The 17,202-nt window shown below is 33.5% G+C and overlaps 1 protein-coding gene across 5 annotated transcripts in view; it reads right to left on the bottom strand.

Annotated features, from left to right (window-relative positions):
- The window catches only part of LOC122566114 (Down syndrome cell adhesion molecule-like protein Dscam2), a 314,600-nt gene that overhangs the window by 63,898 nt on the left and 233,500 nt on the right, over positions 1-17,202 (bottom strand). For all 5 annotated transcript variants that reach the window (XM_043722870.1, XM_043722867.1, XM_043722868.1 and 2 more), the window contains exon 4: positions 761-947. In XM_043722870.1, the coding sequence (XP_043578805.1) occupies positions 761-947 (187 nt within the window). The remainder of the gene's footprint in view (positions 1-760; positions 948-17,202) is intronic.

Genomic DNA, 17,202 nt, shown 5'->3' with positions numbered 1-17,202 from the left:
CAGGTGTTATTAGTTTAAAAATTATTATTTTATCCACATATTTACCACAGGAAACATTTATGTCTATATTGTATATATTGTATAGAACGTTTCGAAACTTCATTAGCACTGTAATAATTATACTACTGTCACGATTATATTGGTCGAATCTGAATCCAACTTAAAGTTGTATGTAGAAATTACAAGATATTTATTCTAAACATATATTTAGTAAAAAACTAGTATCTAGCATGAATAGCTATTTTAAACTATAATAAGCGTTACATACGGTGTCACAGAATATCGCAGTTCATTAACATAATTTAATGGATATTGTATACGGATATGGATAATTGACTGTTAAAATATTTTTGTAATCTTTGCCAATTGTATTTAATACATTTAGTACTATTTTTAGTACATTTCTATTTCACTGAATTATCCTGTAATTTCTATATATATCGTCAGATTTGTTTCAAACTTTGCCAATATAATCATGACGATCGAGTTTCATAGCAGTGCTAATGAAACTTCAAAGTGTTCCGTATAATACGTGTAATAAATTCACAAAAGGTGTCTGTAAGTGTTCTACGTACTTTCGTGAGCACATGTATTTCATTGCGAATTTTACGAAATAGATTTTACGAAACAGAATTTTTCCATCGTAATGGGAAATCCTCAAAAATTGGTATAAACTTTCAAACCTACTGAGAACCTACGAACCTAATAAAAGGGTTGAAGTATAGTCGTAAGTACTTTGTACTTATGTTAATTAGCTCACCTTAGTCCAGGAACTGCGGTGACCGATCTCTGATCCGGACTAGTTATCCAGGTGACGTGCGGCGTTGGGCTCCCATGAGCGGAACAGCTTAGCTGTGAGCCTGTGGTATTGGAAAAGACCAGAGTACTTGGTGGCTCGAGAACGAACACCGGACCTTGCTGACCAACCACGAGTTCCAGAATGCAAGCTGAAGAACAGAGTAAAGATAGACGGATACGTTAATGGAGTTCCTACATTCGCAAATAATATAGATATTTCGTTTGCTTTTCGCTATCGACAAATTCGATTGTGCAACAGTTTCGTGTGCAAGTAAAAATACGTACAAACAACCCTCAGACTGTAAACGTTCTTACGGTAGCCTCGAACCGTAAACGTGGGTCTTTTACGGCCGACGCATTTTTCAGTAGATAACAACTTGTTAAAAAATCCAGAAAAATCATATAATATCTTCAAACGTTCTAAATTAAGGCTATCGTAAAACTTTTGTCAAGCAACTTTTTTTAGTCGGACGGAGGGAGGAAGATTTTCTACTTCAAGACTACTCCCTTGCGAGTAGTTTAACTCGGTCGAAATAATCCGAGCATGAAATATACCCACCTTTACAGTTTATGGGATGAGTACAATGAAGTATTTCTTAAATACAATGGAACTACGTTTATGTGAATCTGCCGGGGATAAGATAGTTCATATAATCAGGTGGTTAATATAAGAAGAGTCCATCTGTTTCTCTATATCACCTATGATTTTTCGTTCAGTTAATAGGAATGTTCATGCTCATATAAGAGTATTCCTCGAAACATTTGCTCTTACATACACGGCTAAAGCCTATTTAATCTGGCACTATTGAAATTTCGTTCATATAAGTGGAGTTCATATAAACAAAGTTCCGCAGTATAAGACATATGTGGATACATATACAACTCAGTATATTGAGCCGAGTCATAAGACACAACGTTTTTTGAGGGTGTCATGAGGAACAAGGATGAAAGAAGAATTTGTATTTGTCTTAATATATCGTGTCCTAAATTAAATATAATGCTACTCCACTTACGAATATTTTAATACTTTTTCTTTTTATAAAAGTTATTAGATTTCAATGAGAAAAGTAAGGAATCTATCCCATTATTTCTTGAAGCAAAATTTGTCAATTTTTATAGAAGAAGCAGGGCACAATATATATGAGAAAAAATATTTAGCAAATAAACATCCATACATGGAAATGTACCTGAAAGTATCACAAAGCAAGCTAGCAAATAATAAATAACCAAAAATAAATTAATTACTCCTTTTCTTCTTCTTTTTAGGAACAACAAAGGAAAACAACAGAGTGTACAATAAATCACTTTTTCAGGAAGTTACAGATAACTTGAGCTATAGAAATTTCTTCTCCAGTTTCCAATGTTTCTTTTACGATTGGTTAACAAGAACAGTCGATTAATCTTCTAATATCTCAATGTCAGGCGATGGATATTTACATATCAGAGCAACGGATTAAAACAAACGGACAAAGATAGACAAATGGACAGTCTATGGAGGGATAATTCAGAAACCGGAGAAATCAATTCTGGTAAGCCGAATTCGACCTACATTCCATATCGATTTGACACTATACTATCGGACAGCTTGAGATTAAACGGCCTGGGAACCGAGTGACCGCATCATCGGCTTGCTAAAATATTTAATTCGAAATCCAAAGGATTAAAAACCGTTTCCCGGAAACTGGGCCGTCTCGATTTATGATCGAATCATTTCCCCTTCATTGGCCTCTGTACGATGTATCCTAGATGCATTCTTTCGCATCTTGTGCGCCATTTGTGGTACACGGGTAAATAAAAGATTCTTATTGGATCTATATTTACGCTAGAACTCCACTTGTCTGAACATGTCGAGAGACAAACAGTTTATATAACTGAAATTTCTGTAATAGTACTTCACCCACCAGTTATTATTTTTCGTTTACACAGTTAGAACTCGCGTTCAGATAAGTGGATTCGATCGGCAAAGATACAATTTAAAACAGAGTTCTGGAAGAAGATATCTTTCATTGATTTCGACAGAACACTGATGTTCCTACACACAGACAGGTTATTTTATCCACTCGCCGAAAATAGAGACTCGGTTTCAGCATTTAAATATGGATGTTATGGATGTTGCGATCAATAACTGCCACGTTTTCACGCGTTTCTTCTTTAGCTTGTGAGAGTTCGAGTTATTTCTCTAAATATATATCGAGGAATTTCGGCTCTATTTTACTTTACTGTCAAAAGTTTATTTCTAACTCCTTGCAAGGCATTCAAAAATATAAATCAAACAAAATTGACGAATATAGCATAACATTTCCAATTACGCAAAAGATATAAACGCTAAGCTATTAATCGATACGTATCAATCTCTATTCTCTTATAGGGGATTAAAAGTTATTAATCAAAAGGAAATTTTTATCTCACGAGAGTTAACCTGGTCGTTCAATTTGCTGGATGAAGCATCGTCCAGTTTTCGCGATCCTCAGCATCGTGCAGAGATTCGGCAACCCAATGCCAACAGGCAACACGGGAAAACGCAAAGGGCAGCGTTTTTACCACGGCAAGCAGGCAGCCGTGAAAACGTTTTCCCGCCGTGTTTGCAGCAATGGACGAAGATAAGGAATTTTCGCACGCGTAGCCGCGACATTCACCAGCGAGACTTCTTTATGAAAAGCAACGACTTGATATTTCTCGAGTTCTGTATTGGTGAATGATAATAACTAAATATTACGTATATATATGTATTTTATATACAGATTATGTACATTGCTTGCACATAACTCTTTTTTTACATATACAGGTGTCTCGAAAAGTCGGGACAAAACTTATAGTACGTGTTAATGAGACTGTCTGTGTCTTGTATAATTGTATAACGAGGCTTATGAAAGGGAACAACTTTTTTGAACGATTTTTTTACTTACTTGATGTCATTAGCACGTAGTATAAGCTTATTACCGAGCCTTTCGGACAAAATGTTAATATTATATATATTTGATAATAATAATTATTATTGTATAAGAATTATTATAAGAAAAGGAAGGAAGAGAAGAAGTAAGATTTCGTTTCGCATACGAAGCTTGAAATTCTTTGATATATCTCTGCTTCTACAAGGTGTTTAAAAAAGCGGACATTTTTGAAATGTAACTCTAGACGTCAAGATAGTGAAGAATGTTTCTATACGAAACTGTTGGTGTATATCGTATAGTATATAGTATCTTTTTAATATTAAGTAATGTTAATTTACATACTCAATATAATATATAGTCAGCTTCAGAAATTAAACGGACCATAGTATTGTAAAACTCCACTTATCTGAACTTCATTTGCTGGAACAAAATTTTAGTTAATGCCCGCTTAATCTAAAGCTATCCACTACAAAATTGAAGTAAAATTCCAATATTTCGATTTATTCAAAATTCGTTAATAATTTAATTTATTCAAAGTCTACCGTAGTAATAAATTTTTGCGCTTTCGAATATAAAATTGTCGAATCTTATATCTGTGCCTTTCAATTTCTTCCCAGAAACGCAATTTAAATATTAGAGCTATCGCTTTAATCCTTCAATTTTCGCCAACTTTTTTCTTCGTATAATATTAAGAGATATAATAAGACACCATAATTTTACACGTTGCGTATAAAGTGAATAAATTCTGTATAAAGAGCAGCGAATAATAATATATATATTGTATATACCACAGTATAAATGACCATTATCAGAATAGAAAAAATTTTTTAATATAAAAGTGACTTTAATTTTGTCATTTTTAATACAAAATTCATAGTGTATCAATTTTAAACTTTTTCTTATCCATCACTGTATTTGTGGTTTTTCGAGTTTCAATGGTGTTTTCGTTAGTACGTCGTGGCATGTAATGGACAAAAATCATTGTTCGATTCTGGTCTTATTATTCGCCGACATTACTCATCAGTCTATAAGTAATATAAATTTTCTCAAAAATCGATAGAGGGTTAGTAAAATCGTTTATACAACAAAATCTAATCACTTGAAAATTTGCTCGCTCGTTCATCATATTCTACATTTTTGTCAAATATAGTGTTTGTTATATCTCAAAAATGTCATTCTTCCTTTAAAAAGAAATTTGAAGAAAAAAGACCGATTTAAACCATCCTGTAATTTTGATTGTTTTGTATCAAGAAGGTATCGTATCACATTGCTATATAATTTTTTTCTGCTACAAACTGTTACACCGGACGTTTTTTACCATTTTAGTTAAGTCCATTAGTAATGACGACTTGGCTGAAGAATGGATTTCTTACAAAGCTTAGTTGAAGAAAATCTTAAAAGTTACACAAAACCTCTGTTCTTTACTAAACGTCAGTACGAAATGGAAAGGAGGATAAATGATTTCTATATGACAATTGCGAAAAAATGGTAAGATTATTCCCGGCATTGGGACTACTTACTTAACCACCACCATGTATGGTTAGAAAATGAAATAAATATCGAAGATATTTCAACTGAGCCAGCGAGTAAGAAAAATGCCAACAAAGACTTGACAAACAGACTTTTGCTGGCGTCGGATCCCTTCATATCAAGTTTCGGGAGAACTGCACGTTATATGCATTTTTTATCTTCGTTTCGAACGCCCCGCTCCACTTCATCAAGAAGCAGATCCAAAATATTTTTCTCGCTATATGTTCTGTAATATTTTTCGTACCGATAAAAACACGATTGAGACACGAACAACCACCGGTCGATGTGACATTTTAAAATGTCAAAAGGTAATCGTAACACAAAAGTACTTTGCGCAACACGGGTTGCCAGTATCCAGGGAAAGCTCGTGTTTGAAATGGAATTTCAATTTCCCGGCTATGGGGAACGTCGTAGGTTAACAGAATCTAACGAGAGATGCAAATTTCATCTGGCGTCGGGGCGCTGAGACGCCGAGCGTCAAAACGTATTTTAAGCCGTGACACGGACCGAGGGCCGACTGAAATAATTCATCCGATGAATTATTTCCGCTCGTGCGACGCCCGTTAACGAGGATCGATCGTCTTTCGTTCTTCCTTCCATCGATCGAAACCGATTCCTCGACCACCTCAAACTGCCACCCTCAATTCGCTCGAAATACGCGCGAAATCACACCGATTAAACGAACCTCTGCTCGCCGTAGAATTCAAATAATAGAATTTCTTTCTGTTCTATTTCCTTCCTTTCTGTTGCGCTCTTCTTTTTACGAGCTCGTTTCTCCGCGAACAATTGCTTGTATTTTACAGCGTGAGAGTATGATGGCACGTTTAAAGAGTAACGTGTACGTGGGAACTTAATTTCAGATATAAAATGAACAATCGTATAATGTTGTTTATAAAATAGAGCCTGGTCTAATGCATGAAGAGATAATGGGAAACGATTAAGTGAATAAAATGTTGCATTTATAAAAAGAATGTGACGTCCCGTAATGCTACGACCTACATCTCATTAAAAGAATGTTGAACGAATTAGATCAAAACTTCAGAGAAGTTCGTATGTATATTCGGAATCTTAACGAAAGGAAAATTGAAACAAGCGATATGAACAATAAACGTTATAATTATGGCGAAGAATTGTTTCAAAGAACGAAAGCTTCGTGCAATAACCACTAAACGAATTTTAATCAACGAAAATGGTATTATAATAATAATTGAAGTTTCTTGGGAGAATAAAAAATCCAAAGGAATCAGAACTTGAACTGAAGGAATAAATCTCTCTGTAACGTTACGAACAACTATTCTTATAATTTTTATAATATAATAACGAAACTGGGAATCTTTATGTTTTACAGTTATAACTATGCTACTTATTGCGTATAATCGTTTAGCGAGTGAAACAAATCTCCGCAGAGATTCCGTTTCTTTAATTAACTGTATAATAAAATATATAAATCTATAGTATAGTGATCCGTAGTTTTGTAATAGCTTCCGAATCATTCTATACGATAATTAGTATTACACATAAATCCCTAAACTTCAATCTGACAATCGCAGGACTGCAATGAAAGATTCGTAAAAATATCCACGTAATTCAATCGATTCTTAAACAGTGCATAGTCTCTGAAAATAAATAATTCCGTATCAATAATTATCATCGATGTCGGATTATTATTTCACCGGAAACGTACATCAACAGTGTCTAGGAGGATCGAAATCGCCCTTCGATTGGCGCGCATTTAAAACAGGCATGGGCCAATAAATCAGCGATAATGCATTCGCTGTAATGAATAAATTGATCGAGTTATTGTACTGGCAGCCATATAAATTAACGTAGACGTCGGTATGTCGAGTTTTGTTCAGCCATGTAGGATTTGAAGCATGAAATCTATAGCTGGTGTACACTGTTACCGCCATTGGCTGTTGTTAACAACACATGCATCGCCTTCGATACAATTAGTTTCACCGACGGTGAAACTGACGGTGCTTGAACGAGAATGGCAAAAATTCTGGCTGCTTACAAACCAGCGTATATTCCACCGTAGATAAGTTTTCAATGACATCTGCGAAACTCTGTACTCGAATTATAATAACATTTGTATATATTTGTATATTTTGACAAAAGAAAGTTTATAAAATAAGAAATGTTACTGCGTTTCGCAATTAGTTTAAACAGGGTGTACGATCCGGACGCGACTTTGCTGCTATTTCTGAGTTTATGTTTCTATACGCATTGCAGCTACAGAACACGTAATTTTCTTTATAGTCAGGAGAACTTTAATTTGGAGAATTAATGGGATAGTCAAAGTTTCGTTTGGAACCTCAATAACATTTCACGTAAACTCTCGGAGTGTCGAAGCTTACGCACGCTACCTTGAACTTACGCTTTCCCTAACTCAAGTGACCTCTGTCCCGCACCAACTTCCTGAGGGCGGTGCTTTCCTGGGCGTTAGCAATGTGAAAGAAGTTGAATCTTCGTTGGACAAAATTAACTCAATGTTAACGAGGTTAATTCTTCGTTGGGCAGCGCTCAGTCAGCTCTGCCAAAAGGAATTTGGCGCATTCTATTTTTCTGAAAGAGGATGGAGATTGCGAGTTTAAGACTCTAGAGACACTTAGATTACTCAAACCTTCGATGGTAAGTTGTATTTACACATTATCATACATCTACTTTCAGTTTCATTTCTTACAGTCATACATCTACTTTCACATTAAGCACGTTAAGCATTCTTGATGCAACAAGAAGTATAGAAATGCTATAATTTCATATGTTAAATGATAGTGATAAATAAATGTGATATTGTAAATGGTACAGAACAGATGATTGTTATCAATCTGGTAAAATATTTTTGGTACAGAAGTTGTCTGAATTTTTTCATTTTTAGTGCAAAATTCATAGTATATCAATTTTTAAATTCGCTATGACGAAGGGTTTTGAAATATTTTTGTTGAAATTCGAAGATTTTGATGACAAGATAAGTATTTATAGGTTTTATCATGTAGAAGAGAATTTATAGAAAGTTTGCCAGATCTTTTATTTGTTGATATTTATATACAATTTTATGAATCATACTACGATCATTTAGGGATTTTTGTTGAAATTTTAAGTTTCTGATGGTGAAATATGGGTGTTTAGAGATTATGTTATATGGAAGATTTTCAGAAATTTTATGAAAGACTACGTTTTTTAATTTTTTTTCAAGAACAGATTAAAGATCGTAATTTCATTAGTTTTCATAGGATAGTGTGTTATAAATTTTATATTGTCGTTATAACAATGAAGATTTTATCAATTCTTTGCATTCATTCAGAGTTCTCGATAATCAAATAGGATTTTTGAAAGCGGTCTTGCTATGGAAATTTTATGTATGTAGGAATTAGATAAATTCCGATAAATATTATTTGTTGGGAGGATTAATTTTTTAGATAAAAGATAGTAATTTATTATTAAAAGGTATTGTAAATTTTACACTGTTATCACGTTGGCAAATGTTTTCGAATTTTTAAAAGTTTCCAAGTTTCTATCCCGATATCTCCGACAATGAAATGTGTTATTACGTGGTGACGTCTTTTTGACACGGAAATTTAACGTTATATGAAGGAAGATTGATAGAAATGTTGATTCAGTATAAATGCTTTATTATCAATCTTTCGTGTGAACAATAAATAATCAGATTTTATTTACTGGATGTATACATCAAAAATGTTAACATTTTATGGTGTTGAATATTTGAAATTTTACACTTCTGTCACATTGACAAATCAAATATTTTACTTCTATTTCAAATTTTCGACGACGAAACAGTGATGTTTCAACATGGAAATTTTATGTTATATAGCGTTGGATTTATAGAAATTTTATGAAACGCTTTACTTTTGAAAAACTGCTTTTCATCGGCAAATGTAAATAATATTTTTCTGCTGTATTTAACTTTCCATAATGGAATTAATACGTTCATACTTTTTTAATCTAAAAATTTCACGAACATAATATCATCATATTAATAACGACGTATAAGCATGAAGCAGCAACATTTTGTATTTTCCACCGTATTGTAAATTTTCTCAATGTTTGCCAAAACTTTCGAAATATTTCACTGTTATTTTAAACTCTTGTATACATACAGTGGTGCTTTTTGCAATTTTTAAAATTGAGAGATATATATACTTACACACATATTATCTCTATATATACATATATTTATTTCTATATATATATACATCTTATTATTTACATACATTGTAGTTCTTGGATATAATTAATTATCACAAATGTAAGTTAGTCTTAAACCATAATTAATAGACAACTAACCTGTGATAACAAGAATTCTTTGGTTTTTATTGCAACCCAGTTCTCTTATCAATTGTTCCACTGTCCTATTACACACATACAACTATTTCACTAATCTGCCTACTAATAAACTATTCATATTTTCCTTTCATTTGTCACTTCCTAAATACTTATATTTATACGATGACATTCATAAAATGTTACATAATTTGAATATATTTTCATTAATTACTTTGTGGTCTTCATTAATCAATGGATAATAAAATTTGTCCTGTGTATTTTGCCTAACGTTTGCTCTACAGCGAGTAGCATAGACCTACATGTAGCCAGACAAGTGATGAGGCCCGAACACTGGCCGACAAGTGAAACAAGCCATTGTAATGTCGGACAAGTAGCTTGCTCCCGTACACGATCAGCCACGGCTATACATTCGACACAGTTGAACAACCGAACACGACAAAAACTTAATTTCAATATTCAACTAACACGAACAGAATAGAACTTTACGATTTATTCTAGAAATGAAACAAGGTAGGAAATAAGATTTTTTTAAGAAGAAATAAAATGGAGGAAACATGGTGCTATGAAATTTTTGTAAGTATCCTAGCGATTTGATTGTGCAACATTGTTACGATTAATTTTGAATTTTATATTGTTTTGACATTGTCAAATTTTGATAATCTATCTATAAATGATATTCACAGGAATTCTAGAAATGTCTTCTCAAAATAAAACTTACTTAACAAGCAATGTCTGTCACTAAAAATTTGTTTAAAGCTATTATGACATTAAAATAGTAATACAACCACACCTAAAAGAACGCTTCCATGTATTTCTGCTTTCTAAAACTTCATGCAACTTTTTTCTAAAAAAAAAGAAAACATATTCGAAAATAAAAGTATACAAAAATTCGATACTAAACAAATTCCTATACTAACATAGTTCTAAAATGATACCGTAGTAACCTACAAAGGAATATTTACATATTTCTCCAATATCGAAAAAATTCTACCAACTCCATAAAAAAAGAAACAAATTCCTAAACTACAACAAGTTTGAAGCTATTAATAATTCCCAAAGGGGTGAAATCCAAATAACTTCTGACAGAAAACTGTAGTTGACAAAACAATTTCATCGTGTGCGGTCTTTCTTTTTTACTGGTTAATTTAGTCGCGTGATTTATCACGTGACCGGGAAATACGTGTGCGGCAACACAGGCACGAAGATTGATCATTATTATAATCTGGGAGGGTGGTGGCGTACGGAACATCTGCTACTGCGAACTCCTCTCATCTATCTCCATCACGCAGCCGTAGTTTCGCACATGCATAATCTCGCGAGCCGCGTTGTCCGACAAGGAAGATCCATTTCTGATCTTATTTAACCCAGGATCCCCAAGCCTGATTCGTTCCCGCGATTGTGTTTGCGCCTTTGCGTTTCCGAGAGGATACGATTAGTATTCCACACCGTGTTTTAGAGCTCTTTTAGCGCGTTAACGTTTTCAAAGTGTTAGGTATAGAGGGAAATGTATTATTGTTTGAAGGGATTCAAATTAATTTAATTATAGCTCATTTGGATATTAATTTTTAATAGCTATATAAAATAAAATTATTATAGTATACTATATAATCTTCGACCATATTTTACAGAACCTACAGATGTTCTCTATTTCTATATAATTGCCCATTATATTTATCATATAAACAAAAAAACAAACAAATATTAAAATAAAATATAATAATAATAAATATAATAAATGCAATATTATATTTATATCGCATAATATTTATAATATAATTTTTACATTTTGTATAATATTACAAATATGAAACAATTTCTATCCACTGCAAGCAAAAGTCTAAAGCCATTAGTAGGAAAATGATTTATGAAAGCCTGAGAACTTTTATTTTTAAGGTAATTTGGGAAGCACGCGTTGTGAGGTGTTGTCCCATTATTCAATGTATAGCATGAATATCAGTACCAACTTTTGTAAACTTCTGGACACTTCTCTCTACGTAATAAAATCTCCTTTATTCTTGTATATCTTTTTCTGCCATCGATTACAATCGCACAATCCATCACAGAGGCTAAACCAAAATTCAATCAGCTTAAATAATAAAAGAATTTATCTTCAGCCTGCTCGGCGAACGAATACGAAGGAATATATCCAAGAACGAGATCCAATGGAAATCGTAAGTTCATTAAAGCCCGTACCGTGATCTCCGTTTAATTAATAACTCGAATGTGCGTCGGTTGGCTGATCGGTTGGATCGATTTCGTTTCGATAGCGATCGCTGATTCAAGCGACAGATACACTCTATATCCTTTTTATTAATTCAATTCAATCTCTTCGATATTCATCGATGCGCGATTTCATCCGAAGAATGGAGGCATTCGGGTAAATAAAAAGCAAGAGGGGGTCGGGCTTTCATTAAATTTATGATAAAAATCTAAGGAAAACTCTCCTCCACTTGAAAGAACCGTCCTTTTTCATCTCCACAACAGGCGTTCCTCTACTTCAGGTCGGATCTATTATTGCACGACAAATCAATCGTCACTTCGGGCCTTAATAAAGACCGGTTTCCATGTAAAGGTTACAGGAAACGGACGCGACAAGTCAAATTTTCTATTCTTGAATTGACATAGAAATTTTGAAAGTGTTGTTTTTATCTTCCTCAAAATTTTAAAGATATTATGATACAATAGTACGATAGTAGTAGTAGTAATAGTAGTAAATAGTAATAGTAGTAGTAGTAATAGTAGTAAGTAATAATAGTAGTAGTAGTAATAGTACGATACTTCAACTTAGCTAAGTACCTAAAAAGCATGGGTAAACAATCAGTAGGATATTATTCTACATATTCAAAAAATAAATTCATCTTCAAGAAAATAAAATTTAAACATGTCTAGTTAAGGACCGACTATTTTTTACATTTATTATTTATCTATTTCTTTTTATTTAAATTTATTTTTCTCATGACAAAAATGTTATTTTGATACGGAGTTTAGTCCTTAATCTATTTAATCTATTCCTGTTTAGTCCGGAATTAACCAAGTCTGGGGTATACCCGCCGAATTTTCAAACTCGATCTTCTCGAGAAGGAAGCGTCGTATGAAAAAAATTTATTCTACATTTTCGACTTATTTTTTCACGTAGCATCAGCTCCCACCCGATTGTACCCCATCCGATTACCCTGTATAATTATTATATATAATTAGGTGAAACAATATGAACTTTCATATCGTTTAGCAGTACTTTTATACGGCTATAAAATTCGATATTATGAAAATGAAATATAAAATTTGATTTCATTGAAAAATAAGGCTATGCGCAAGTACTTTTTGTAGCCACTGTTCATTTCTCACAATTATGTCACGTTAAACTCCTCCTATATAACCATAAAATTAAATTAAATTCAGAAAATCAGCAACAGTGTGATTATTACGTTTTCCTTTTGAGATTTTCAAGTGGAAACGCGTTGTGAAGTAATAATCGGAACGAACGGGAGATAAGAAAAATTTCTTCTGTTTGCTGCGTCGATTTCAGGATTCTGCATCGTGTATTATTTCTCGAGATGTTTTCTACAGACATTCTACGATATTAAATATTTATCGAGACATGGAGATTTTGGGATCGCGTGTTAGAAATAGCTGAACGTGTGTTGAGATTCGATTGCGAGTTTCGTTTGAACGAAAGATTTATTCGTTAAATGGCAGGGAAGTTTCTGAGATTGCAATTTTTCGAACATACGTAGATCTTCTCTTCAAAGTACATCAAAGAAATTATAAACGGATTTCGATTCAAATTAAGATAAATATAATCAGTTTTAGAGTATTATCGAAATTATATGATGTAGTTATTTGAATTATGATATTTAGTATTATAAAATTAGTTCCACTTTCCTCCTAGGAGAATTGGAAAAATAGAATCTGCCAAATTGAGGCAGATGAGTATATTAAAGCAACAGACTCCTACAACAGACAAATACTTCTGACTTGGAGAAGAAATAATTTGCCATAATGTTATAAACTTTCTTAAGCAATTTCGTCAAATGCCATAATAATATAGAACCTAGAAAAAAGAAGAAATAGTGTCAACGAAATAACAGTCGAACAAATTCTTGCAATTCACTTTCACAACTATTAGGTTGTCCGAAAAGTGTCTTTCTTTCGCAAACGTGTTTTTTACAACAGTGTATCTTCGTACAAATGTGAAACCAAGCCTGTGAAATGTCGCGGTATTTATCTTAACAGAGCAAAATATTCGATAAAATAATATAAAACAAAACACGTTGTGCGTCTATTATTTCCTCATAAAACGAAAGAAACTTTTCGGACAACCTGATGCAACGTCAAAAAGACGCAACACGATAACGTCTACTAAATTGATTAAAAATTGCCATAAATTACAAATGAAATATTGCACCAACTAAAGATTGGTTTTTAATAGCTTAATTTCCAATACAACAGCCACACATTATTATCTCATTGCAAAGTTATAATCTGGTCTGTAAGGATAAAAAGTCGTGCAACCTTAAAATGAAACAAAATTATAGAATTTCACGGGTCCCCTCATCCAGCGATAACGAAGTAACGCGTTGGTCGATCCATCCGATACGTGAATAATTCGTGTATCCGATTCGGTCTGCGAACCGAACAGCTGGCCACGTCTTCCAAATAATCTGATCAATAATCCACCCCCCACTGGTGGCCATCGCGCAGACCAATTTCGGCGACCACGTCGAATAATCGGCTCACCGTTCGAGTTTTGCCGCGTGCACTTGTCCCAAGCACGATTTACACACGTCCGCGTCGATTCTTCGAATTTCGATTAGCTGCTTCTACTCGAATTGCATTTCTTCACTGGTAGCTATTTCCTTTCTTCTCTTTTATTTTCCTCCTTCCTCCATACTTTTCCTTCCACTTCTTTTTGCAACAGCGGTGTTATTGGTTGTGGAAATGGCAGAATTGAATTTTTCTGGAGTTTTGACGAGCAAAGGAAAGATATTACACAGTACGAAAATTATTTAGATGTTGCGCCAGAGATTCCAGAAACTATTTAGAAATAAAAACGTGGGTCTTTGGATTTTTAACTCGTTTATTGAAATTTATGTTTTTATGAATGTGATTAAAGAAGAGATTTGATTTTATTATGAAAATAATATTTTTATGAAGTACATACGAAGATTTTCAATTATTTCATTGTTTCAATTATTATCTAGAAAACGTACGCGTTTAATTTTTTTTATTTACCATATGACGATTTATTTTGTCTATTGTACGTGCCTGTAACTTTCCTACCTTTTCACACGGCATTTTTCTATTTTCTTATATGACAAACGAATATATTACTATATGACATACAATATACGACAAGAAGAATTACGTAAAAATATTATATTATAATAATGGTTGTTGAATAATTCAGGAATAAAACAATTTAAAGTCTAAACAATTTCCTACATCATTTTTTCTAACATCGTTCCACCCCATAAAGCCTCCACTACTTCCTACAATCAATCTTTTTCACCAAACCAATTTGTTTTTCTCCAAGCGAAACGTGGGCTATTCGTTTCGTTTTTTAACGCAGCGTTTTTTGCACAATAGCGAACGCACGAGATGGCAATAAAGCGCGGGCAAAACGACATAACATTAAACGGCACCGTTCCATCAATCGTGAAAGTCGCGTGTCAAAGGGAACCCACCGTTTCCGTTCCGGCAATCCGTCGATCGATCGATGCGAAAGCTCATTCGTAAGCTCGCAAAATCTGCCAGAATAGCGTGCCTGTACGTGGCACGTGAAGCTGTGGAACGTGAGATCCGACAGTTGCAATTTTACCGCATCTTGTCACCATCCAATCTACAATGTCCTCCCTCTGGTCCCTTTCGACCCTTCGCATCCCCTCTTTCTCTGACCTTTCTGCTTTTTCGGTCACGTTTTCACCAATTTTCATATAGCACTATATTTTTCATTTATACTCCTTCTAGTATCAATACCTGTCAAAGTATCTTACCTTTTTCGCTCGGTTTTATTATTATACGACGCTTCTCTTGTTATTAGAATATTTATTATGTTATATATTATTATATTTTATATATATTATATTATATTTATGCATTTATAAGAAGTGCAAATATATACACATGTAAGTACAAAGATGTGCGTTAGTAAATAGTAAATTAGTTTTACTTCCTTATTTATGATTTATAAACATCTGCGATATAAATATCATAAATTGTATCGAAATGTGATTTGCATGTCTAATTTAGAATTTATATTACTAGAATTAATTTAGTTGATTAATTTGTTCGATTAGGAAATATGCTCGTTCTTACGCTGTATTTTGATGACGTATTGTTGCTTACAAAAGGTATTGGATCATGCTAAGTGTTAAATATCCAGGATAGAAAATGTTTGAAGCAAGATGGGGCTGGTGGTATCTTCAAATTGGAGATTTAAAATATAAATTGAAAAAGAAGATGAAGTATTATAAAATATGAAATAAAGTATGTTAGAAAGTAAAATTAACAATAAAAAATATAACATGTTGACGTTTCACTAATGTCAAGGATACTATAAATATTCAGGGATTATTCTAATTAATAAAATATAAAAGATAGTACTGTAAAATAAGAAAACGTTAACAATAAAATATACATCCGAAATATCGTTAGAAAATACACATTTACAGCCATTCACAAATCAGTTACAGCCTGGCGATCGATACTCTTAATGTTAGCGAGAGATCAGGGTCGAACGTTAAGTTTCCAAGAGGGTCAATAACTCATAATTGCAGCCGTTATGTCGCTGTTAAATCACAAAGGTTCGAGATAGACTTCAAGGACGTTTGTTATTGGATTCTGCAATTACCACGGGGCAATAATCGTTCGCACCGCAAGAGCGATCGAAAACACCGGGGGTAATTGCTCGACACGTGTGGAAAATGGCCGCGTGAAGGGGTCCGACCAATTTTCCTGTTTTTAGCAGCCAATTCGGAATGGTTACGCGGCGAATTTGAATGGGAAAAAAAGAAAAACGGAGGGAAAAAAAGGGGAGAAATAACGCAACGACCAGTTTCGTTCCAATCAGCGTATTCGTCGCGAATACAGTGTTTTCAAATTTTTCCGATTAGCTCCGGGGTGAACGAACGAACTCATCACGTGAAATGAGAGAAAACTTTTTCATATCGTAACTAGGAGAACCGAGGATTAAAACTATTATTGGATCAATTTCAGTATGTATTTGCAGATCCAAGTCGATTCTAACGAAAATACGAAAGTCTTATATTTCAAATGACAATGAACTATCGTTTTTAATAGCTTGCGACATTTTCTATTAAATAATTCATTCTTTGCAATTCGTTATAATTTTGTAATATAAATTGTTAAGTTGGAAATTCGAATCTAAGACAGGTATATTAGTTAAACGCGTAACGCATATTGCTTGCGAGGAAAGCGACTCAACTCGAGAAAGTATATTTTCCAGAAAATGGGAAAAACTGTTTTTCAACGTAATTGAATCAAATTTATGATCGGCAAGAATAACGCTCGTAAAACAGGCTCAGGCGTTTTTTCTTTTTCCATTTTTATTTCTTGACTGAGAGACCATCCTTGCAGTCAGGACACAACAAATAATAAGATGCATTTTCAGGACACAGCACAGTGCCACATATGTAAATCGGGAAGAGCGACATAACTG

The sequence above is a fragment of the Bombus pyrosoma genome, linkage group LG3, assembly GCF_014825855.1.
Source record: "Bombus pyrosoma isolate SC7728 linkage group LG3, ASM1482585v1, whole genome shotgun sequence".
NCBI classification, from domain to species: Eukaryota; Metazoa; Arthropoda; class Insecta; order Hymenoptera; family Apidae; genus Bombus; species Bombus pyrosoma.
Note: the sequence above shows the minus strand (reverse complement) of the source record. Positions and strands in the feature narration are given on the sequence as shown.